This window comes from Haemaphysalis longicornis, unplaced genomic scaffold (genome assembly GCF_048455015.1).
Source record: "Haemaphysalis longicornis isolate Haplotype H1 unplaced genomic scaffold, Haemaphysalis longicornis Haplotype H1 scaffold_10, whole genome shotgun sequence".
Taxonomy (NCBI): domain Eukaryota; kingdom Metazoa; phylum Arthropoda; class Arachnida; order Ixodida; family Ixodidae; genus Haemaphysalis; species Haemaphysalis longicornis.
The window spans coordinates 124,876,950-124,902,342 of NW_027526204.1; the positions used below are offsets into that span (position 1 = coordinate 124,876,950).

The 25,393-nt window shown below is 48.2% G+C and overlaps 1 protein-coding gene across 1 annotated transcript in view; it reads right to left on the reverse strand.

The window, feature by feature from the left end:
- Positions 1-25,393, reverse strand: part of LOC144157948 (choline transporter-like protein 1) — a 50,203-nt gene that overhangs the window by 3,717 nt on the left and 21,093 nt on the right. Inside the window, exons 5-14 of the mRNA XM_077688658.1 lie at positions 22,740-22,808; positions 21,486-21,573; positions 20,650-20,713; positions 19,155-19,263; positions 17,669-17,753; positions 16,607-16,654; positions 15,266-15,337; positions 14,033-14,280; positions 7,452-7,693; positions 1,103-1,269 (exon numbers count right to left, since the gene is read on the reverse strand). Coding sequence (XP_077544784.1) covers positions 1,103-1,269; positions 7,452-7,693; positions 14,033-14,280; positions 15,266-15,337; positions 16,607-16,654; positions 17,669-17,753; positions 19,155-19,263; positions 20,650-20,713; positions 21,486-21,573; positions 22,740-22,808 — 1,192 coding nt within the window. The remainder of the gene's footprint in view (positions 1-1,102; positions 1,270-7,451; positions 7,694-14,032; positions 14,281-15,265; positions 15,338-16,606; positions 16,655-17,668; positions 17,754-19,154; positions 19,264-20,649; positions 20,714-21,485; positions 21,574-22,739; positions 22,809-25,393) is intronic.

The following is a 25,393-nucleotide window of genomic DNA, read 5'->3' on the forward strand; positions in this document are numbered from 1 at the left end:
TGACAAAACAAAAAATAAAAGCGCCTGCATACAAAAAAATTGGTGGTCTTTTCAGAGACTCAGGTCACCTAAGTGCTCCACTAAAGCGAATTCATCCTGTGATAGGTTTCGGTGACCCAAATCTCAATCTGTTTTGTATACTACGCTTATCGTAATGAAGTTTATCAGGTGTACCCTTCACTTATAACAGAGAAAGGGCACTTTCAGGCAGAGAGAACTAATTCGGGTTAATTAATTCGTAGGCCTCTGTTACGACTTAGCGCGCCGCTACCCTGTACGCGCGTGCTTCAAGTTTGGTGCAGTGAGGTGAAGTTTTCGTGTGCTGCGGCAAAGCCCGTCCTCCTCAAACAAGCTACGACAAGCCGGAGCGACGATTCACGCCCGCGGCAGTTCCAAAATCCGGAACTAACTGGTTCCAGCGGCGTCGTGTTCAGACTTGTCTGCGAACAGACTCAACTCGCTGAAAGTTCTTCTGTGTTAGTACTTTTCTGTTTCGTGCACAAAGTGCTCGAAATGCTTTTGGTCCGTTGGCACTTCGGTGCATAAATTCCGTCCTTCCAATGACTCGTGTCAGTCGGCATTGGGGGATGGACTGAGAGCGTCGCCCTGCCCGTCGGCGGCCATGCTGTTCCTGTATCGTCGATTTTCTCCTGTCACCATGCAGTAAATAAATTAAGCTTTGCTCTCGGCTCTTTGCCGTCAACTCCAAGGCAGCTCTCCGGCTGGCCGCTTGACCACCACGCTACCACTACATGACGGAGGTGACGGACCTTGGTACGGGGACGCTTTCGCGAATATAACACCCTGCACAACGGCGTTCCTTGTAGCCTAGGTGCAGAGTGACCCGCTGCGGTCGCTCAGTGGCTAAGGCGTTGCGCTGCTGAGCACGAGGTCTCGGGTTCGATTTCCGGCAGCGGCGGCCACTTTTCTGATGGAGGCGAAAAGCAAAAAAGCCCGTGTGTACGAGATTTCGACGCACGTTAAAGATCCCCAGGTGGTCAAAATTAATCCGGAGCCCTCCGCTACGGCGCGCCTCATCACCTGCATTGCGTCCGCGCGTTAAACCCTACATTCAACCACTCAATTTAGGTGCAGAGTGTACCTGTAGGAGCCGGTGTCCTGCGTACGTGGTGCCGGCAACTACAGCTACTTTGGCCAGTAGGAGCATGAAGTCCCCGACGCAGTTGATGGTGGCGACCCGAAGTGCGTTGCGGGACAGAAGCTGCCAGGCCTCGCGCGCCGCTCGGCACAGGCCGTAGCCACGAGCAGCTGGGAACACGGAGGAAGTACATCACAAACGTCAGCAGAATTCCCATCACAGTTATTGCCATCATTACTGTTGTCGTAGTCGTTATCATCACGTCCACTGCAGGACGCAATGCTTAGTTCCCATATGTTGACGAGCCGGACATTCCGGTGCGATGCAGAACGTCAATGGAGAGTTTTAGCGTACCGTGTGTACCGAGACCCGAATGCGTACCCGATTGCGTGTGTACCCGACTGCGTCTGCGCTCGCGGCCATGGTGAGCCGGCTCCTCAGCGGAACGGATGCACAGGCACGGCGAGCGGGGGTCGCGTTTCAGCAGAACTAGGCCACCCTACCGGAACGAATGTGCACATGCCCAGTCGGGTCCCGGTAAACACGGTATGCTAAAACTCTCTAATAAATCGTGTTGATATCCCGCGCACCACCACTAAACCCACATAAAAGATGTCAAACCACCCTCATTTACGAAAAGAATACGAAGAATTAGGCTAAGAGAAGGTTTTACAGAAAGAAATCACGGCTTTTGGAACACATTTTGTCATCGCTACTTCTCCAACTCATGCCATTCGCACTGAAACTGCGATTCTACCCGTAGGCCACTGAGGCCGAACAGTGAAGGTGGTTTTTCTGTTGCCAAAACAATTAGGAAGAGTGTTCCAAGCGACCAAATAGACGGCTCTGGTTGCGTACAGGAAGTAAACGGAACGTCGACTGCAGGGCGAAGGTCTCTACCATTGACTTACAACTGCTCCCATCCAGCGCTGTCCGAATCAATTCTTTGCCGCTGAATTTGGTTATCTTCTCCCGGTGTCATCGAGTGCTTCGAACGTCCTTTAAAATTGTTATTCCATTGTTGCGCTCGATATATTAGGGGCATTCGACAATGTCACACACCAAGCCATCCTTCAAGGGCCTGCTACTACCAACTGCGGATACATACTTTACATCTACGCTGCGGCATTACTTACCAGCCGAACCACCAGTGCTCGCATCGGCATCTCCGATGTGACACTTTTCCAGCGATTCCCAAATGAACGTCTCAAAGCTCGGTTATTTAACCAATGCTCTTTAAGCTTGATATGAAAGACCTCCCACCAGTGGTCCAAGCTATTCCGCATCTCTGACACGCTTTCTACGCGAATGGCTTCACGCTATCGACACCTACTGGCTGAATCGGAGATCCAGAAGACGCATTTCAAATGGCAATCTACACTGCCAAACGATGTCTTCAACCCAGGGGACTTGAGTGCGCCCCCAAAAGTCCGGTTTACTTACTGCCCGTAAGACCGCGCACGGAATTCCAGTACTATACATAAATAATCACCCTGTCCCGAATGGCCCCCACCTTCGGATATTGGGCCTCATAATACCTAAAGATGGATGTCGTTTACAAGCCCTTCCCCTACAATCCCTACAGGCCCTAACCCGTGCACATCATCCGCCTCGTATACAATTGTCGCTTCGGACTTCACGAACACGGCACTACGCATTGTACAAGCAGTTCTCATCACGAGGATAGTGATCATCACAAACCAGCAGCGCGAAAGAGACGGGACATAAGGATGAACGATGACAGAGCGCTCAACTCTCAACTGGATTTTATTAGAATGTACACACATATGTACTAAACCCTATAGAGCCACGTTGTCTCATATCTTGGCAACCGCAATTACAACACAAGTTGTATCATTGACAGACTGCACGTGCCAAGTACAACACTAATGCGCACGGCGACCAGGCAGGAAAACAAATTAATTATCAGCTAACGACGCTGAAGGAACACTGAGGCACTTGTCTCCATTTTTCTCATCCGATAAACTTCTATAATTTCCCGCACACTTTGGTCCTCGTGTTTTGCAATTACAACAGTGCTTTGAAAGACGGGGACACACCCACACTTCGCACAGTGCTGAGCAATATGGGAATACTTGCCTCCTTACAACGAGCGCTTGGGTTCCGTGAGTTTAGGAACCCAAGCGCTCGTTGTTGTGTTTAGGCAACACTTTCCGGCGCCTACAAACTAATTCGTATCTTGTATAACACCCTACTAAACGTTACGTACCACGCCCAATTCCTTGCCACCTGTAACTTCTGCCCTGTTGCTGGCAGCCTGTATGTACCACGTGGTATGGGCGTGCCGGCGGACCCTTGATCTAATCCCAAATCCCAATCCTACCTATGAGCAGTGGGTGGAGCAAACACAAGAAATGGTTTTTTGCGCGCTAAGTAAAGGCATCTCCGAACGACCTAAATATACCAATACGTGGTTTAAGAGGTAAAGATATACTATTGTACTCCTTCGCCATGATCGGTGCGTGTATTTCTTTATCTGGAAGCGTTCCTTTTTTCGCGATTTTCAAGTAACCGCTTTGACCCAACGGAAACCTGGTTTCACGCTTTCATGCACGCGCTGTGTGTCCAGAGACCATATCAGAGTTGTTCGGTCGGTCAACCGGTCTACAGGGAAATGCATTAGTTTTTTTACAGAACGCTATTGGTCCCACTGTGAAAGCCTTTGCTTTAATATTCTCTGTAGACGAAGGAGACCAGTTGCGAACCTACGCAACCATTACGAGCTCCCGACAGCCGCACGCGTATACAGCAAACAGAACCGATGGCAGCCCCGCCGTTATGTGAGCGCGCTATTAATGGCAACCTAGTTGCAATAAAAACCACCCTCGTATTTACGACCGCTCTCACACAAACACGCAAAGCCCTGCCGTAAAAACACATACGTCGAGCCTACAGCCCACATGCACAGACGTACGTGTTCATTAACTAAATAGCGGGTGCACGCACAAAAGTAGCGAATACTTTTAGTAGCGAATAGCGAATACAGCGAATAGCTAATAGCGTATAGCGAATAGCGAGTAGCGAATAGTGAAAAGTAGCGAATAGCCAAAAGTAGCAAAAAGTAGCAAAAAGTAGCGAATAAAAGAACTGAAAGTAAGCACAGGTTCAGTAAGGTAGCTCAAATTCCGTTGCTGGCCGAGTATACTATACGCAGTGCCCGTTTCAAAAATGGAATGGTGGGCCTGGTTATAGTTTCTAAAGCAACAAACACGTTCTCACCCGCAGTATACTCTGCGCTTATATGCAGCCAATCGAACGACAATATACTAGAGCGGGTGACAAGATCATCCAATGCGCTGCAGCAAATTGCGTAGGTTTCACAAGCCAAACCAAAGCTGCCAAGTCTTAGCCATGTCCACCCTAAATACATGCCTAGCTCATTCAGAGCCTCTGGAACTGCGGAACATTGCTTTATAAATGGCAGGAGCCATATTAGGTTAGGATGTTCTCGGAAAACTTCGCAAAAATGAATTTATTTGGCCCCTCATGGTGCACATTATCTTGCCGCGTGAAGCTAATATGACGTGCCTTCGGACATATTTTCGAACGTGTAAGTCTTCAGCGTTACCAAATTTGCTTGCCTGGGGGTGTGCGTGCGTGGACACATGTTCGTTCGGTTTGAAAGGTTTAGGTGCCCTGGACAGTTTGGAAGCCGTGGAGACCTGAATGACGCCCTACTCTTCGCAAAGCGTAAATCGTGCCTGCTCAATGATTGAAAACTACTAAAGCTATCAGTGCGGTTTTTTCTGCGGAACAAATATATATCGCCGGTATTCACGTAAGGACATACTATATGGGCTGGAAATAGCTGCCTTAGGCAATAGTACAAATAAATTAGTACAAGGTAAATCGGGGATGCGAATTAATAAAGTAAATTACTTCAAAATAATCCACTTGTCGTACGCAAACAAAGTCTCATAGATTTATAGGAACTTTATAGGGCATTGGTGGTTTATCCAGAAAATGTGTTCCAAAACCCGAGGGAGGCACTCGTGGTGTTACTTCCCTTATTACCCTGTTCTACTGTGTACGCAGTGGTGAAAGTTGAGCTTATGACCACGCGCGATTCACAACTTTATGTAGCTTCCAAAGATGAAAAAAAAAAGAAAAGTACGTAGTCTAACCGTATTTGACTGTGCCTTGGAATTCAGCGCAAGGTTGTGCTAACCTTCAGGTATTGCAAGCGCCGTATGAAAGCCACGTCGTGTGTTTTTAAGAACAGTACAACTCAAAACACATCCTTTAAGCGGAAGTATCAGGGATGGTTTTTAATGAAGCTAAGGGAAACGTGACTTCTGACCTTGAAAAGAGGGAAGAAGATAAGAAAAAAGCCTTAATTCAGGAATACCACCCGATCCAGCCACTTAATTCCATGCGCGGTGGTTTCATTGATTGTGTTCTTTCCACTCTTATTTTTGAGCTGTTGACGGTGCCCAAGTGAACGGAACAGCTGCATGCGAAACATGCGGGTGCTTTTAGTGGGAAAGGTGACGCTGCAAACGCAGACGGTGCCTGTCACACAAAGCGATCTCAGCGTCTACATCTACAACATCAATGACGTTCCGCGTTTCTCCCGCATCCGGAAAACAACAACGTTCCAGCTCTGCCCGAAGCCCATCTACGGACATTTACATTGTTTACGCCTTTCACTCAAGAGGCGTGGCGATATACGGCCGTCGAAGACGTCTGCCGAGTTCCGTGCTGTCAGCCCTTCAATTGTCTGACGCATGGCCTGTGAGGCGGCAAGGGTAGAGTCGAGAGCGCGCGGGTTGATATTGTTTGGGAGCGGTGCTTATGAGCCGCCTTTTTCCTGTTTACGAGCCGCGGACGCGGCGGGTGCTCGTTACTTGCTGAGTTGCAGCGGGCTATCGTGGCTGCGCTCGAACACACAACGGCAGTATTGGCCTTCCTAAGGTTGTCAGCCCTCCAGTACCATAGCGAATTTCTTTGGGAGAAGAATTCTAACAGAGGAGCTGTTCAACCCGTCCGGAAGTTGTCGAACGCGAACAGGGGCGGTATTTTCGTAGCTGTCCCCTTTGAAAACGTCCCTTTTGCGCCCCTTTCATCGTGACGTACTTCCGGTTAAGCAGTGGGCCTTTGATTCAAATACCGTAACTGTTCTTGCAAACACATTTAAAAAAAGTGAAACCGTATCAGAGTATCTTTTATGTGTTTTTTGTTCCGCGAGCGAACCAACAATAAGGCGACGAAAAATCGTCTGCTCCAAATCGTCTGTTCCGAGTAGCCACGGCAAAGGAGGCGATGCCACGGCTCATAGCTCCGCCGTGCTTGTAAGGCGTCACATCCGGGTGTTCGCTTTTAGCCAATCAGGGCTCGCTCAAAAGGGACACTTTTGAAAGGGACACAAAACGGACAAAAAACGGGAATACCGCCCCAGAAAGCCTCTAATTGGAAGAAAAAAAAACGCTTCCTCGGGTTATGAAATCGGCGTCTATCCAATTGAGTTATCATCGTATTCCGGGCGCACAGCGTTGTTTCATTTGGGTTGTTCGTAGCGTTCGCTTTGAACAGCCGGGCCTCCAACAAAGGGAGAGGGGACGCCAGCTCTTCTGCTTCTCCAGCCTTCGCATCACCAGTGCAAGCTGCGCCATTTTTTGTTTTGTTTTTGGTAATTACCTTCGAAAGCTGTTGAGCCCGTCCGCGCGATAAATGGTACAGCATGAGGAAATACAAATTTAGGCGGATGTGAGCGTAGGCCTTGTGATTGAGGAAAAGTATGCACTACAACAGACGACCGCAGGCAGTTAGAACTACAGTAGAACGGACAATCGGAATAGTTGGTAACTGTTTTTCTACTTTCGTCCCTGTTGTGTGAGCGCTTCCATATTTAAGATGAACAGTTTAAACTAGTTATGTTTTTTTTTTGGGGGGGGGGGGGGGGGCTTAAATTTCTTGAAAGTGCGTCGAAAACGCCGTCTTATCTATTCCTTGGCTGTTTTCTCTTTGCTATTTTCAATTTGCTGCTTGTCCCTGGTTTAGCGACGTTTATGAATTAAGATTGCGTCGTTACATTTAATGCAGTACCTTGTTATTCATGACTGGCTTACAGGTTGTGTCGCTCCACCGCTCACAGTAATCGTAACACTTGCACATGAATGTCGTAATAGCGGGAACTCTGAGGACGTTTCTACAAAGCAAGCGTTGGACTTGTTGGATTACTCTTCATGCTAGAACAGCTCAGCATTGATGTCCACGTCAAATATGACCCTCTCGTCGCCACGGCAAAGAAGTAGCGGTTATATAAATGGTGCGATCATCGATTGCGTCAACCGCACAGATTGGTTCGGGCGTAACGGGAGGCTGCTCTAACCGAGCAGTATAAAGGCGTTCCGGTTGAGGAAGCGGAGGCCCACGCAGCAGGCCGCGCAGCAGCAGCAGAGGCAGCCCAGCGACTTGTCCACTCGGCGGCACCGGCGGCTGGCCAGCCGGTAGAGCAGCCTCAGGAGTCTGGCCAGGGCCACCAGCAGGGAGCCGAGAAGCACGGAGCCCAGGTGGTAGCGCACCAGGCGCCACAGGCTCGCCCACTGGGTTCCCCAGGCGGGACACGAACCCCTGCACGGCAGAGTGAGAATGCATGCACATACATATGCAGGGTGATCAAAGCTAAGTAGACAGGTTTTTTAAGCATGAGGCGCTTAGATGTACAGTACGCAACGCCCTTGTCTATAACACTGGGTTCAACTTCAACTGGTTACCTCTCAAAACTGCGGACTCAAACTTGTCACAGAAAACGTTGAGGTCAAAATGTATGGTCGAGACTTCAGAATGACACAATAGTTTTCTTCAAAGTTTTTTCGGCCAAGGCAAGATAAGCCTATAAGTAGGAAATGTTATAGACAAACGTGTTGCCCTCTGTACGGAAAACTACCTCTACAGTGAGGTTATGCACCAAGGGGGACACAGAATGAGGTGGTGATTATTGATGTCGGTGGCTTAATTAACTAAAATTGCGTAATTACCTTTTTAGTGGCTGCAGCCAGCAGGCATGTTTGTATTTAAAAGTTAGACGCAATCGTGTTTCTACGCATTTTTATTTGGCAGAATTCTTCGAGCGCATCCGTGCTCCGAGATATCGAACTGCGAAGTGTAACTGCCGTTCGCATGATTACGCATGCAAGACAGTGAGGTCCGGCGCAAAGCTCCTCCCTTTCGTGACGTGCTTGCTGTGTATGGTGTTTAGTTTGACAACGAGCTGGAGACAGGCAAAAGTGATGGCTGGCACCCTTTCTGTCTTGGCTGGCGTTGTCGCTATCTGCACTACTTTGAATCGCTATCGAAGCACAGAACAAAGGGGAATAGCTTTGCGCCATTCTTCACGGTCTTGCCTCACTGCAGAGGTGGTCTTCACGTAAATCTAAGCACCTATTTTTAGAAAAAGTTACACCATCTTCCCGTAGGGGAACCCTGAGTAGTGTGCGAAGCAGCCATGGGGTCGACTGAAGTTAGTTCCGATTAATTTTCAGTTCGTCGTTTCCGTTGACGTTCAGCTTCGCATGCTTTCGTTGTATCAATAGCTTCTTGACGTAGTTTGAATGAGTAAAGGACATAAGGCGGCGCGTTCGAAGCACATGCTCCCTTCTCGGTTTGTAGCGCAGTGGGAAGAGCGCCACGTACCTCCCGATGCGGCCAGAGAGTCGTGGGATCGAAACCGGGCGCCGCCTAACTATTTATTTTTATAGTGGACTGCACTGACGTCAGCCCAAACGCTGACGGGGTTGTAGAGACGCGCATGCGCAGTAGAGTGCGGACGGCCGACGACAAGGGGGGGAGGGACACAGCTCCGAGATGCTTCGCATCTAAAACCTGTCCGCTTGATTTTGATCACGCTATATAGGAAATAAGGGATCGTTGAGTGACTACAGGGAAAAACAGCAGTTTAGAACGCCAGCGAGGGCCTGGGAGAAGTAGTTCGTTTTTCTGCGTAAAAAGTGGGACAGTAAAAAGAGAACAAGGAAAAATTTTCGCGTTAGGTGTGGAGTCCGAAAAGACGACTTTTGGACAACGATTCCGACGCTAGACTGACTATGCGCGCACTTTGTTGTGTAGGGATGTGTATATGTACGGGCGTTTTTACGTTAAGGTATGGAGGCCAGCATAAATTAGTAGAGGCAAGTAGAGTCGGCTCCAGTGGAGAGGAATGGAGTGCAGTCTAGGTGCGTGGGTGTTCTTGGTGACGATAAACGCATTTAGTCGCTCTTCTGTGTCTGGGCAGTGCGTAATTTGATCACAGCTGCGGATGCCCCTTATAGTCCCTGTTTTGCTTTTGTTACGATTTAATTTCAAATGGATATGAAACCCTTTGATTGGTGGAACAGAAAGGAAGCCGGCCAATAGCGGCGATGTTGCTTGTATGACGTCGCACAAGCACTAAAACAATGCCCATGCTTTGGAAAACATTGAGAATGAAATATTTTGATTGAATTTTGAAGTCATTTAATGTATTTAGAGAAGCAATATTTGAGTCAGGTATTTTGTGACCACCTGATACAAAGACTGGACATGCTTACTAACCACGTTCTAAAACCATTTCAGACGGTGAGAAAAGTGTTCCGGGGGTCTGTGAAAAGGAACTTCTCTCTTATCACAACAGACGAGCCCCCTTTCCAGGGTTTAACTTGCAAGTGCTATCTTCCGTTTCTTAAACTTTGCAGAGGACTTCGACCTGGCACGGCGTGAAGAAGGAAGGAAAATAAAAAAGTTGTTTCTAAGCAGAATGTGCAACAGACTCAGAGAGAAGGAAATATGTCCCTCCGCGTCACACCGCAGCGCTTCACTGACTTCAGTCGTATGAAATTGCGTACAAGTGCGTAGAAATGGGCTCAATGATAGTAACAAGAACCGCGCAACAAGCGATAGATGTGCAACAAGAACCCCGCACTTGGCACAGATATGGCGGCGCCTGGAGTGATTGTGGGTGTCACTGGCCTCGGTGGCTGGTCGCAGCCAGAGTTACTTGATATAGGAGTTGCGAAACTCCCCATAGGCCCCATGCGTCAAACTGTGGCACTACAATTGGTCACTGTTTTGGATTTTCCGTACAGTGGCGCCATCTATTGGTGACAAAATATGCTATACAACGTCGTTTGCCGCGGGACGACCTCTGCGAGAAATGGTATTTGGGTATTTAAGTAAATTTATTGTACCGAAGAAGCACAACGTGCTCAACCACGCAAGTGTTTTATACGCATTCAAACTAAGAGTAGTCGACGAGGGACAGATACAGAAGAGGTAAGAGTAGACGGGGGACAGATGCACAGAAGACGACACTGTGTGTCGTCTTCTGTGTTTTTGTCTTTCGTCTTGTGCTGCACTTGATACTTCGCTATGTATCAACTCGCACAAGCCAATACTCTCCTGTATATAGATCCCGCACGAAAAAGAGTTGCGTGACTTTCCGAAATTTTCCAATCCAAATTAATGTGGAAAAGCTACCCGGTTGGCCTGATGGAGCAGCACCTCCGCGGGGCGCCGCGAGCGTCCTTAGCGGCCGTGGCACTGGCGTGGCCGCAAAGGGGGCTTTTCAGCGAGGCTTTGGATTCTTGAAGCAAAGTCTCACGGTGGATCGTGGAAAAGGGTCGCGGAACTCTCGGAACCTCTTCGGGGAGCATAACGAGGGACTCTAAGGGAGAGCAGTGGGCGATAAACTTAAGATGCATTGTCCACTTATCAATGAACGCTACAAACGTAAAGGTGTCGTGTAAGGTCTGATATCAGTTGGAAAACCATGCTGTTGACGCTGAAATTTGCAGCATCCCACTTTCGTCTCCTCCCATTTTTTCGGCGGTGTGATTACTTACAAAATACGGCGAAGGGGAGGAGGGGGGCCATAGGAAACGGGTTAATAAACAAGCAGCATTGGACTCGTGTTCTATAAGTGAAGCACAAAGGTGGTAACCTATCAATTATTCAAATCAAATCAAATCAAATCAAATCTTTATCTGAACGTCAACAACTACAACTGTTGTTGATGCTGGGGAACAATCAAAAAGCCGTGGCTCAGCATGACTGGGAGAGTTCCCCGTATACAAGGTAAAAAGTATCCAACGCATGAAACACATAAGTGCGTGTGAATTTTATACAACTATGCAAAGTACACACAACTGTGTAAATTTCACACAACAGTGAAAATAAACGTACTATGCCGATACACACAAGTACACCGACACATTCACGTTTAATTTGTACAAAAAATAAAGTCGGCAAAACGCAATCTGTGCGTGGGTTTCCACAAACAAAGAAGAAAAACGAAAATAAGGAAAAGGGTTATGAACGTGGAATTGTTTAACGATGCTTTTAAGCTTCACCTGTCGTGTTCAGTAACTGAGGAAGCTGATAATACAGCATATAGAGGCCGTAATTGGTGCGGGAGTGGGGGACATTACATTGACTTGAAGGTCCTCACACTATACGCATGCAGGTTTTATTACTTGAATCTCATATCCGAAGTCAAATGCCTGAGTACTTGCTTGATTTCAGGCCTGTTCGGCGCCCACGTTTCCAGCCATGCGCTACCAAACGAATGAAGAGGGCAACGAAGTCATTGCTGCAACGTATTCGGACGATATCAGCAGAAATTCCGGAGGGGCTCTACAAGCTGACGCTGAACTCAACCCTGCATGCCTCGATCCGCATACCGCGCAACTCACTTGTGGTTTTTAGACTATGTACAGTTACGTCCGAAACTTCCTTCAATCTAGTACCCTGACCATATAAATTGGAGACCACAAGCTTGACGCGGTACCTCACCCTCAGAGAGGCATTCCCCCGGGCGCAGTCTTCTCTCCTACATTATTTAACCTCGCCATGCGCCGTATCCACCGCGCTCTACAATCTTTCCCCGAAAATCAGTACTCTCTGTATGCCGACGACATTACTATCTGGATCAAACGCGGCAGTCTTGGATTCATTCAAGACACCCTTCAAGCCGCCCTCAGAGCTGTTGATCAAGCAGCTGACACTATCGGTCTAGCGTGCTCGCTGAGAAAACTTCACTGCTGCTTGTGCACTCCCATAATTGGAAACCACCTCACGTTGTCCTTCATCATCATGACAACACCATCCACCCACAAAAAAACTTTGAAAGTCCTTTGCCTTCATATGCGATCTGATGGAGGAGGAGGTTTGGCCGTGCAGCACATTCTCCGTCAGGCCGAACCCATCCTTAACATGATGCGCCGTGTCACTACACGCTCCAGGGGACTCAAAGAACAGGACCTTCTTCAACTCCGCGATGCTCTTGTCATCTCTCGCCTTCGCTATCAAGCGCCGTACGTCGTCCTAACGCGCACCTTGGAAGGGAAGCTTGACGCCCTTATCCGCAAAGCAACAAAAATATCTCTGGGTCTTCCTATTACCACTAGCACCACCCGACTTGCACAACTTGGTGTTCTCCCGCCGGTTACTGACATAATTGACATCCATGGCAGCCACCAACGTCCACGCCTCTCCGAAACTGCAACAGGTCTTCATATCTTACGCACATTAAGATACCCGTCCCGTCCTCCCCGACCTCAAACAACTCCTCTAGACAGCAAAATACTCCAACATATTACCGTAGCACCGATTCCCCGCCACATGGAGAAGGAACGCAATCCCAAACGGCGTCTTATTCGTGCCGCATACTACGTCAAGAAAGTAAACCATGATACCGACAGCCGCCACGTATTCACAGATCCGGTATTTGAAGAAAACCTCGGTGCGGTCGCCTTCATCACTTCAGGGGGTACTCACTACTCCATCACTCGACGCTGCATGCTGCATTTCCCGAGAAGAAGCCAAAGCCGAAGAAGCCGCTGTCGCTTTTGCCGCTACTGACAACACATCCCCCGTCTGCACGACCAATATCTACACCGATTCAAAGTCAGCATGCTACCGCCTGGCTCAGGGTCTTGCTTTCCCCTCCTCACTGTCACTCTTCAACAACGTTCACGTGCCTTTTCACGTGCAGTGGATCCCTGGTCAGGCAGGCGTTGCAGGGAACGAACGCGCTCATCAGCTTGCCCGCGAAGCTCTCCTCCGGGCCCCTGTCGACGATCGCGACACAAATCCTTGCCCTCCCCCTCCGCTCCCCACCTTAGCAGACCTTATAAGCACACGCCGCACGTTCCCTGCCCTCCCTTCCGGGCTTACCCGTCGCGAGAAAGTAGTCATTCGGCAGGCGCAAACATCTACACTGCACACACCCACTCGGCTCCATCTGTTCCAACGCGCGCCAGACACCCGTGTCCCACTCCGTCCTCACTGCCTTATTCCCCCAACCCAGGACCACATACTGTGGGAGTGCCCCTACAACCCTACCCAACCACACAATTACACCGGAGAGTCGCTGGCTGTTTGCGGCGAGTCTCCAAGAGCAATGGGAACTGGCGGCCCACATCATCAGGGCCCTCAGCGGCTGCCTGGACCGATGAGGCTGATTCGCCCAACCATCACATGAACAATAAAGTTTCTATCTATCTATCTATGTAAATGATTGGGAATTTTCTCGTTTGTATTCATGAACTACGAAAGTCTGTTTTGCCCCTTACTGTTTCTTGGTCCCCAATTTTTATGGACAATCTACCGCCTTTTCTATGCAAAACTATTCTGTTGCATTTTTCAAAACGCCTTCTCCTCCAAGTGCCTGCATTTGCTTGTAGTAAAATATAATATTAACGCGACTACTGCCGCTGACGGTTTGCTGGTCACAGAACTGCATTTTAACTTCAAGGCTAGCGCTGTACCACAATCGAAGAAAAACATATTCGACCCAATTGCTACAAACGCCCAACCTTTCCTTAGTTTTTTACTTCATGACCTCAGCTAACAATAACGGTTCTTCTTAGTAGCTTTTGCCACTGCCACGATCTGATGCCTGATGCTTCGAGTAAAGGAAAACTGAATAGGAGGTACCTGTTGAAATACCAGTCTGCCGCCGCTCCTGCCACCACGACCGACTGGCAGTTGACTGCTAGTTGGAGCAGCCAACACAGTGCCAGCCCAAGGTACCAGGGCCCCAGGCGGAGTAGCGAGTCTTGTCTCCGAACGATCGTGGTCTCTCCAGTGTCATAGTCTCGGACCACCACCGTGTCTCCCGCGGTCAGCACAAACAGCATCGCCAGCGCTCCTGCTGCCAGGCTGAGTGCGCAGAACGACAGCGTCTGCGGGGAGCATACCGTAACTAAGAATCGTCGTCTAGCTATAAAACCAACACTCCTCTCACTTCATGCCATATATCAATTTTCAATACAATTTTCAATACTACGTCATAGCTTAGCACGGTACATCTAAGCATCTAGTCTGTTGAGGCTTTCCCAACAATGAAAGCCAGCTATAGGTGAGTCGACTTGTAAAGCGAAAGATAGCAGAAAAATTATGTTTGACTTTACATCAATCCCTGCGCCTGGTGCAAGTAGTATGCTCCCCTCACGCTGCCAGCTCATTCAGTCTTGTAACCACTTGTGGTTCGGATAACCCATGATGCGTTTGGAGAGGAGGGCGCCACATTGTTCAACGAACCAAATTCGAATAAAGCTTGTTCGGTGTCAGTATCTCTATCCCTCTCTCGGTCCCTCCACGTTGAAAAAGTGGAAGAATCGAATTCGCGAAGTACTCTTAAAATTATTTTTGTTGTCGGGGACTTTCACTTTGAACCGTTGTGGGTGGTGGCCTAGTATGTTCTCAGCGTCTTGATATCATTATAAAACTTGCAATCACTGCAAGCATAATAAAGTACCTTGACTATTAGCCTTTGAAAGTTCTTCTTTACAAGTTACTACAATCATTGTGCGCCTGTTTTATCTTCGCTACGCGAAAGCAGCCCCGGTAATCGCGTCGGTGATACACACCTTTTCGCATTCTGACGAAGACAATCCAAGAGTGAAACGAAACCTTCATGTTACGTTTAGGCTTTGTTTTTAACTGTGCAAAAAGGACCAGATATTGTGGAACTTCTATGCTAAAAATGTTGACGAAAGCCAGAAACCATCCTAGTCCAGGTTCACACCACTAAGGCTGTTTCGCTAGCTCGACTTAACCGTATTAGCAAGTCCACTGCTGCAGTAGGCTATGACAATTTATCCCTGAAGGCCGGAAGAAGGAAGTGCGTGGTGCGAACTCTTGGAGACGGTTCCTGAGTGCGAGTACCCATGCAGGCTGCAGAAGCAGCCCAGGCATGGCCGCCAGCGCCTTCCCGGCCTCCGCGAACAGCGCCGTGACCTGAAAAGGGGTCATGGGCGATGGTCAGTTGCATTCGGGTAGGCACGCGGACCGAGCAGGTAAAGTCGGCGCTGCAAACGAATCAGTCTTCGCAAAGAGAAAAAGAAAGCAACAAGAACACGCGCAAGTAGCTACATCTTAACACTGATCTCAAAAGAATCCCTTCAGCGAATGTTACAGATTTTAGAGTTTGTTTTACATGGTATTATGATGTAATTTGTACGCCGGCGAAAATGCAATAAACGCGACGGCATCGACAGACAGCCGTGTCAAATAAGTGCTATAGTTTAAAGGGACCCTGAAAGACTCTTCGATAAGCGCTTTCACTCTTTCCTTCGCGTCTGGAACCACTGCGAAGCTATAGGTATCGCCAGCATGGAGCGGCACTGCGTGTTTTGCTCGTCGCACGAGCTACACCTTCCATTTCTGCTTTGTTTTTGTGGCTTTATTTTTAAAGTTGCTATCGAAGCGAGTTCATTGCTGCAACTGAAGTAAAACCGGCCAACAGCGGCTACATGCCTTAGTGACTAAATTCGAGCCGTCGAAGAACGTCGAGACCCGGAAAGAGAGCAAAATCTTTTGAACGAGTTTCCAAGTTATCTGATGGGCATATTGCAGTAAGTTTCGGCTGAAGTACTTTACGACCCTTTAATATAAGTACTGTGTGTGTTGGGTGACTACGTTCTGCAAACATTTAGGATTTCAAAAAAAGTTGAAAAAAGTGTTGCAGGGTCCCTTTTAAACACTGGATCGCGGTAAATTTAAGGCCCTGACGCAGAAGCTTCGGCGTTGCGCTAAGGTAAGTGCTGCTACGTTAGGAAAGTCGGCAAACGACAGAAAGTGACAGGGGAAGTCGATCAATCCATACTACGAGTACTTTACTCACACTAATAGCTCTTTATTAACCTGTCTCGGAGTATTCAGCCAGCATGCACTGTGTTGGGCGCGCTCAGTTTGGCTGGTACGTGATCACCCACTCAAGTTGCGCATGGTGTCAGATCACTTTGAGCCGACATACAAACATGTTCCATGTTTTCACGCGCAATCACTATCGTAGGGTTGTGAGACTCTCGTATGGGAATAATAATCGCAGCACTTATGGATGACATTGACTAAAACGATACAAAACTCTAAAATGCGTTTTTTGATGCGTAAATAACGTAGTGCCTGGTTAAGCTTTGAGTGGAATGAATTTTGAACTTTGACATAGTTAGATGCCCAATCCAAGGGGCTGTGAGCAGCCAGGTCAAAGTCGTAGCCAGTACTTGCCAGTTGGATCCGCTTGCGCAGGACAAGTACTGTGAGAAGTATCAGAACCTGCACAAAGGACACACCTGCTCAGTTTACGGCCATCGTTTTTGCAGTAAATAATAACGACATAAATAACACGCATGCGTCTTGCGTGCTTCATTCAGCGGCACATTAATCACCAGAGTGCCCAGCAGCTCTTAGCGACAGTAAAATTCCCCGCAATGCCATTCAATTTTTTCTGGTCTATAGCCAACACGATTAGGTTGAAACTCCAGCTAACCTAAAAAATAACCCTAATCGACTTAACGCAAAACTCGAAGAAATTACTCGTAGCGCGAAACGCCAGGAACCTTTCAATTGGGCATTATTGCAATAATGCCTTCGCTTTATTAGATGTCCTCGGATTTCTTTGTTAATGCTTGTGCAGCATTGTTAGCTCATTAGCAGCGAATACATTATCTGCTGTAGGCTGTCCTTTTTGACCACTGGAAGACCTTGATATCCGCTCTACTTTACAAGCCTGTCCACCGAGAATGTTAATCGGGAATTCTAGCATTTTTTCAGGTGTTATTTAACAATTACCGGCACCTAAAACTCCCGTCTTTTATATTTTGTTTCGTTCAAAGAAATAACTATACTCGCGAATCCTCTTGACAACAGCTGGGCATTATACAACGGCCTAATGTTTGTATTAATTGTTTATACAGCACTTCTACTGCATTAACGATTTTCAATTTACCCCTTCCAGACGGGACTGGGAACCTGCGTTAAAAAGAAAACAAAAGACGGCGCACCACGGATATCATTGACCGTCTGTGCACAGTGGTTATGTTGGCAGTGACGCTGGCCAGCTCCGATTCCTGCTCCCAACTTCGCCTGGTGAATAGGGCACGGATGGCCGACTACAGGAAGGGAGTCCTGGACTGACAACAACCCTCACTGGTCCGGAGTGACCACATTCAGGACTAATGGAGTACATAAAGCTTATTCTCTCTCTTTTTCTCTCAGCATTGCTGAGTCGCCATACAGTCCCCCTTTGTATAAGCGTGCATGTTAATTCTCTTAAGATGTGGAACCCACCATGGCTGTTGTTCCGGCAACGGCAGCCGCAAGCCACGGCCCCGCCGTTGGCTGTGCGTTGCGGCGCCTCGCGTTCCACGAGAACCTACGCGAAACAGCGCTTCAATGAAATCAACTAATTAAATAAGCAGCGAAATGAATTTATATCTACACATTCTACGAGAAGCCGAAGCTGGCATTAGACCATGCCACTGTGAGCCCAGCTTCCTATGACAAAGAATCTGTGTGTTTCTGAGATTAACAGCGCGAAAGAAGCTGTGTGTGGTGCATTGCTTGCCGGTCTGCCTAATCAACACCTTGTATATGTTATAAGAAAATTATTCTCATCTTGAATGATCCATATCACTCGTCCTGCCACCACATGACGACAAGGTCAGTGGAACTGGATCGCAGTGGAGTTTTCTTGAGCGTCTCTTTTCAGATACGGGTGGGGACCTGTGTCAGCACCGAAAGAGCGGTTCACATTGGCGACATAAAATGCATTGACGGTGCGTTTTATCGCGTGTGGGAAAGTCGGGTCAAGCTGCGCCTGTAAAACAACTCGCTTAAAATTTCTGTTACCGGTTAAAGAGTCAACACAGCACCGGTAATATGAGCCGGCTGGAAAACAACCTTACGTTTCGACGTTGTGGTAGAAGGGCTCTGGTCCGTGCTAGTTGTGGTACCTTGTGCTTTGACGGAGAATATATGTTTTATTTCCTGACCGCCGTCATTTTTATGCACTTCATTGCTTCACAGGCAGCTTTATAAAATGACCGCAGTTTTGTATGTGCTGGTTTATGACTCTTTGGTGTCTTATGCTAAGCAGCGCTGAACACTTGCATGCCGAAAATGTTGCCAATGGATTACAAAAGATTGCGTGCTGTTACGCAATCTTTTGATGACCCTTCAAAACGCGGCTCCCAACGCGGCTAATCACTAAGCTGACATGCCGAATTGTTTCGGTGTCTGCGCTCGTGTCGCGCGGTGGTGTAGCCTCGAGCCAGCACATCAGGATGGCTAGGTTCCGCTGTCTCACCCTTCGAAAGACGCTCCTCACCATTTTATTTCCGCCGACGCACGGCCGGGCTACAGCGGCGGCGTCCGCCACTCTATCCCGGCCGTGGCCGACGCTGCTGCGTTCGGGACGCCACCGCGGCATTCTGCCAACCGTTACCCGTCGAGGTAACGGCTGGCAGAATCTCTGGTTTCACTCTTTGTGGAGCCACGTGTGTTAATTCAAGTTACGTCGCAAAGCTTTGTTTTCCAACCACCTTCACAGCGTGGATTGGAGCCATTTTTTTGCCTTTTTCTATTTCTTTACACCTACATGTCCAGTTTTATGCATGTAACTTTGCCATTCCTTGATGCGCCCTGTGGCAATGGAGCGATAAAAAATAGGATACGTTTTAAATCCTCTGCATGTCTAACTGCTCTTCACAGCCATGTATGCCAGAAAAATGTGTTGTGCTTTCCCAGATGGTGCCCACCATCAGTGCTTCCTTACCAGAGATAACACGTGCCGCCGACGCAACCGAGGGACAGAGCCAGCAGCAGGAACCACACCAGGACGGCCACGCAGTACCGCAGCAGCACCAGCGCCGCCACGCTCAGCCCTGCAGTTTCATCCGCATGTCATTTCAGCTTGCCTTATATTGCTGCAGGCAACAGCTGTGACGACCCCCCGCGGTGGATCAGTGGCTAAGGCGTTAGGCTACTGAGCACGAGGTCGCGGGTTCGATTCCTGGCCGCGGCGGCTGCTTTTCTGATAGAGGCGAAAAGCAAAAACGCCCGTGTGTACGAGATTTCGGCGCACGTTAAAGATCCCCAGGTGGTCAGAATCAATCCGGAGCCCTCCACTACGGCGCGCCTCATCGCCTGCGTTCCGTCGGCGCGTTAAACTCAGCAATCAATCAACATCTGTAAGGAGGTTATTATGAGGCGCCTACGAATGTGTCTGCACAGCGCATGCGGGGCGCGTAGCAATAGCTAGCCTGAGCATAGGGGCTTAATCTTCACCAAAAGATCCCCACAACGTGCGTTTAGAAAAGTGTAGATTTTAAGCCAGCCGCAGCATATGTGGTCAGTGACTGACTTCGGCATTCTGAACCCCTCCTCCAATCGAGTCTCCAGTCGAGGAGATACTTGAAAGGGATTTTCGCATGTGAAAGCATTGTGGTATCTTCCATTCAGCCGAGTCGACGAAACAGATGGAGTGGATGACTCAGAATACGGCTATTAGGATAGTATGGCGTGATGTGCGGGCACATATGTCACTGTTGACAGTGGAAATGGGAGACCATTTTGCTTAGAGACCAAGCTACATGACAAGAACATGTCATGGAGCTAGCGAACGACGCCGGCAGGGCCCGTGGACTTTTGGCAGCAGTCGGGCCGGAAGGGGTTGACACCACTCTCGCAAGAATCAACGTTTTCTGCGCAGCTAGTGACAATAAAGTGAGCTATCGCTCGTCTCGTCTGCTTCCTATGTCCCCGTCTTTTTCACGCGGTTGTTAAGATAACCATAGAGTCTACTTGACTTGACCTGACCTTGCGGGTACACGTTGATGCTCGGAATGTTTTAATTTTTGTGTCGGTGCGTGTTTTTTCGGAAGTGCACGTGTGTCGATTGTAGAGGTATCGGGAAGTTACTTATGTTGTGTGAGATGCGTTTTGGGACTTTCAAAACTTCAATGCGACGCGATGCATTGACCAAGCAAACAGCTGTTCGCTACTTTTGAGTTCGTTGGAAAGCTTGGAACCATTTTGAGTAATGTTTTGTACGGCCGAGAGGGTGTGCCGTCTCTTAATTGGAGCAGAGTTAATGGGAAACTCAACTGCGCAAGCGTAAAATGATACGAAATATTCTGGACTCCCGCAGCTTCCTGACCGCTCCTGTCTCCACCACTCATACAAGGAACAAACGTGGCCAATAACGAAACGTGCATGGTTTAGAAACACGGATGCGTACATTTTAATGATAACGACGTGCATTTACATACCCAGGGCTATGACCCCCATTAGACCAAGCTCTTGTCGGCAGCCAGCTAGGTCTTGAATCAGCTCCTGCGTGGGACGCACCGAGAGACGATGGAAAACATTAAATGTATTCCGGGACAATGTCACGGGGAAGCAGGTGTGTTGCCTCTAATCGCTGGGCGTAAATATAGGTGTTACTATATGCACCAAACACTGATTTCAAACTGAGGTGTTCAAAAACTACGAACCCATAGGGGTAAGCTGAGTACCAGCGTAGATGATGCCTTTTTTCATGCAACCTCCGGGAAAGCTAGGCCCTGAGACGAGTTTACCGACCATGCTTGTAGGCAAAAAGGAAGTGCTCCGTGCAAAGGACGTCTGAAAAACGCAGTAGCCAGGAAAGACAGAGGGTGCAGCCGTGGTGAAGGCATTTTAAGGTGTTATTTTCTTTTCTTCTACCATTGCTATATCTAACTCGATGCTGCGCGAACAGCAGGGCGTCTTCAATGCAGTTTTAGCGAAATGTACCATGGCATAACAACAGGTCAGACGATTCTTTTTGTTAAAAAGCTGTGTCCAAACCTGCGTGAAAAACAGGACACTGTTGGTTACAGCGCTTACACGCGCTGTAACCAACTTCTCTGGCGCGCTGTTACAGCCCGAGATCGATACTTTTTTTTTGCTGCAAAGGAACATGGGTAATGCGGATTCTTGGGTGAGATTTTTTTTAGAAAATATTTTATAAAAAGTGGGTGTCTCAACTGTCCCAAAGATCCCTCAGTAACCGGTCTGTGGGCAAAGAGCGTATAGTGTAAGCGGGGGTACAATCGAGTGATTAAGGGCCGTATCTTGCACGCACCTCAAGTACGAGGCTGCTGATGTTGAGGGTTCGCAACGCGAGACCCGTCGGGCCAGTGTCCGAAACGCATCGCCTGAACAGGGTTTGCCTGCAACATTGTAAAAACAGAATGGCGGAATGAAGTTTTGCTGCAACATTAACCCGAAATAACCTATCTTTCCTGTGTCTACTTTAAAAACTCCGGATAGGGAGCAAGTAGTTGCTTTATTTGAACGTGAGGAAAAAGCTCTAGAGACACAACTTAGGCTCAGGTCTACGTGAGGTTTACATCAAGGAGATCGCGTGACGTCATGCCTTGGTCTTTCACTCACCACCATCTAGAACCGTTTAGTTTGCTTGTGGCAATGGAAAGGTTTGAAAACCATTGAATAGAATAACTTGGTAAAACAAAGCGCACTAAGCATGACGTGTCTGCTGCATTGGAGCTAATCACAGAATGCTGCCATTTGCCGACGATAACATAGCCCTCGCAGAGCATTTAACCGCGAAGTAATGGGAACTGCATTAAGGCAACTTCTTTTCAGGCATTGTTCAGAGCTAGATGTTTATTGTCTCTCTCTCAGGGCTATTTCTGCAAGTGAGATAATGCGGAAGGTCCCTAAACATATTCGAACAAGATGAAGACGCAAAAGTGTGCGAGCGATTGAACGTCAGAGAGTGAGTGAGCCGAGAGTTGCGCCAATTCTATGATACGATGTGTTTATGTAAAGCTCAGGTTGTAACTTCGCGCCTTAGGCCAGCTCGCGCCATCTAGTCAATCGCCGGCACGGCAGCGCCCAACACTGTGCCCAGTGCCATCATACACCGTGTGTTGAAACTAGTGGGGAGCGCCTTTTCTTTGCCTAATTTTCTCCTCTTGGTGCAAATTAGTTTACATATTAATCTTTCTCGAAGGCCGTGTGCCACGTGACGTTGGCGTAGAGTGACGGTTATTTCAGCTCCCTTTCACCGCACCTCTGGGGGTTCGACTCCCACCCGTGCCAGAGTTTGTTTAAGTTTAGTAACGTAATTAGTGTGAGCGTTTGTGGACACCTTTTGCGCATGGCAGCTGGGTGCGTGATTCAGCGGCTAGGCCAGAAAACGCTGTTAATATAGACAAAGAACGCGGGCTCAGATCCCGCACGCTGTTTTCATCTTTGCCTCTGGCAGTCCCACTAATTTTTTTCTGCTCAAGCGAGAAAGATGCACAGCATGAAGGAGCTTGCCGCGTGCACGCTATTGCATTGTCTTTGCCGTGGATTCAGGCTTGCTTACCTGTATCCTTCAGGGCAGCGGGCTGCACAGTGTCGCCTGTAGCCTAGGGCATCCTCTAGAACAAGCAGCCTGCGGACGAAGACAGGGCCGTCGTCATCGTCAAGCATGCACAGCCATACTCACAGTCGCATTTTCGTAACAATAAAAATGAACTCTCCAAAAAGCACACTGCATGAATTGTGTGCAATGCATCCAAAGGGTCTTTTGCACCTGAGGATGAGAATAATGTGCAGGTACCCGTAACCGGTGTTGTTTTATTGACGGGAAACTTATAACCAACCGCGGAGGGTGAGAGGATCACATTATCAACTCATTCACTAGACTAAATGCGCCGCAGTAACTATTTTTGACCCCCTACGATGTTGGAGATTTCGTCTGCTTTGATCTCGTGACTGCTTGCATAAGACGCATGTCTGCATCAAACTCTGCTAACATTTTAATTGCATTTCTATCTCACTAGGTACTTGCTCCGGTTTGTAATTGTTGAATTGGGTTTAAAAACTTCTCTTTCGTGAACCAATATTAGAAATACGCATTTCTTTTTCCCGCGGAAGTCACTTCATTATGTTTCTTTCCTGTCCAAGACGACCACCGCCTTCTAAATGGACACAGAAGCAGAACTGTTAGTCTCGCGCCGAAAAAAGGAATATACCAGGCCCTGGCAGGGGTTTCAGGAATGAAGCAGATTAGCTGGCAGCGACACACGCACAAAGAGAAAAAAGTAGCTAGGGGTGTCAGAACGTCATCGCTTATGTAATCACTTTTTTTCTCTTTGTCTGACTTTATTTTGGATAACAGTGATCGTACGAGCGAAGCCGGTCGCCCGTTCATGCCCATGAGCGCTCTGGCAAATGTGAGCGGTTTTGATCGATCGATTGGTGAATGCGGCGTGAACTATTCTTCAATGTAGCATGCTGGAAGGCCTCTTTTTCCCCGTCCAGGGTGCCAGCAGTTGATATAACTCACTCACTCACTCACTCACTCACTCACTCACTCACTCACTCACTCACTCACTCACTCACTCACTCACTCACTCACTCACTCACTCACTCACTCACTCACTCACTCACTCACTCACTCACACTCACTCACACTCACTCACTCACACTCACTCACTCACACTCACTCACTCACACTCACTCACTCACTCACTCACTCACTCACTCACTCACTCACTCACTCACTCACTCACTCACTCACTCACTCACTCACTCACTCACTCACTCAGTAACTATGTTTGACCCCCTACGATGTTGGAGATTTCGTCTGCTTTGATCTCGTGACTGCTTGCATAAGACGCATGTCTGCATCAAACTCTGCTAACATTTTAATTGCATTTCTATCTCACTAGGTACTTGCTCCGGTTTGTAATTGTTGAATTGGGTTTAAAAACTTCTCTTTCGTGAACCAATATTAGAAATACGCATCTCTTTTTCCCGCGGAAGTCACTTCATTATGTTTCTTTCCTGTCCAAGACGACCACCGCCTTCTAAATGGACACAGATGGACACTCACTCACAAATGGACACTCACTCACTCACTCACTCACTCACTCACTCACTCACTCACTCACTCACTCACTCACTCACTCACTCACTCACTCACTCACTCACTCACTCACTCACTCACTCACTCACTCACTCACTCACTCACTCGGTTACCTCTTCTTCAAACTCGCCACGGTACAACTATATACTGCGCAGCCTCGATTCTTTGCGGGATAGCATTGCGACAGCGAGCCCCACCATTGCGGCTGTGTGGGTCACCGGCCTCTGCGAAAGGGTTGCTACGCCGGCGACGTCCGGAAGTGGCCTGACTCACATAAACCGACGCACTTGAGCGGTCACGGCACGCCGGCGACCTTGCATGGATTCTCAAATGCCGTCGTCTGTCGAGATACAGTTCGTTGACCGACGGCGGAAAGGCGCACGCAGTTGTCTACGTGCACCTCCACAGTTTTATGTAGTTCGGTAGCACTGGTCCAATGCTGATGTAGTAGGAGTCCCTGGGTTGTACTTACTCCGGTCCAATTTTTATTGCGGATGAAGACAAAATATAGCCTTATTTAATTTGAAACAACTAGCCTTTGGTAACTCCCTCAACTCTAGAACAACCCTAAAATATTTTTTAACAAAGGAGAGTGGTATAGATGTAGAAAAACATTAAAATATAGTGCTGCAAGACGTCAGCAGTGACTCAAGAAGGTGAACACCAAGAACATCGTTATCAGAGTATTATATGACCGTTAGCATTCAAGTGATCCGATAAAACAGAACTAGACGCTCCACTACAATCGCCCAGTGATGTCTCTTGGCAGTGACTTAAGTCGGCGGTGCCAATCAGGCACACAAGATTGTGTTACGTCACAGAGCCCTATCCGGAAAGTGGCCGGGAAGTCACCACTGCTTGATCTGTTTGTGACAAAATTAGCATAATTGTTACCAGTACAAAGGAGTCCTTTTAAGGAACCGCACTTGCATTTTGTATTCATGCTTTCGTAAGCGCTTGTTAGCGTGTTCAGCGGCGGCGTCACTGCCGGCGTAACCCAGCCAATGGTCTAGTGGCCCAGGTGATGATGAAAGGATGAAAAAGAGTGAATGCGAGCCGAATCGGAGACGGAACAACAGAAACGCGAGGGAACATTGGGAGGAAAA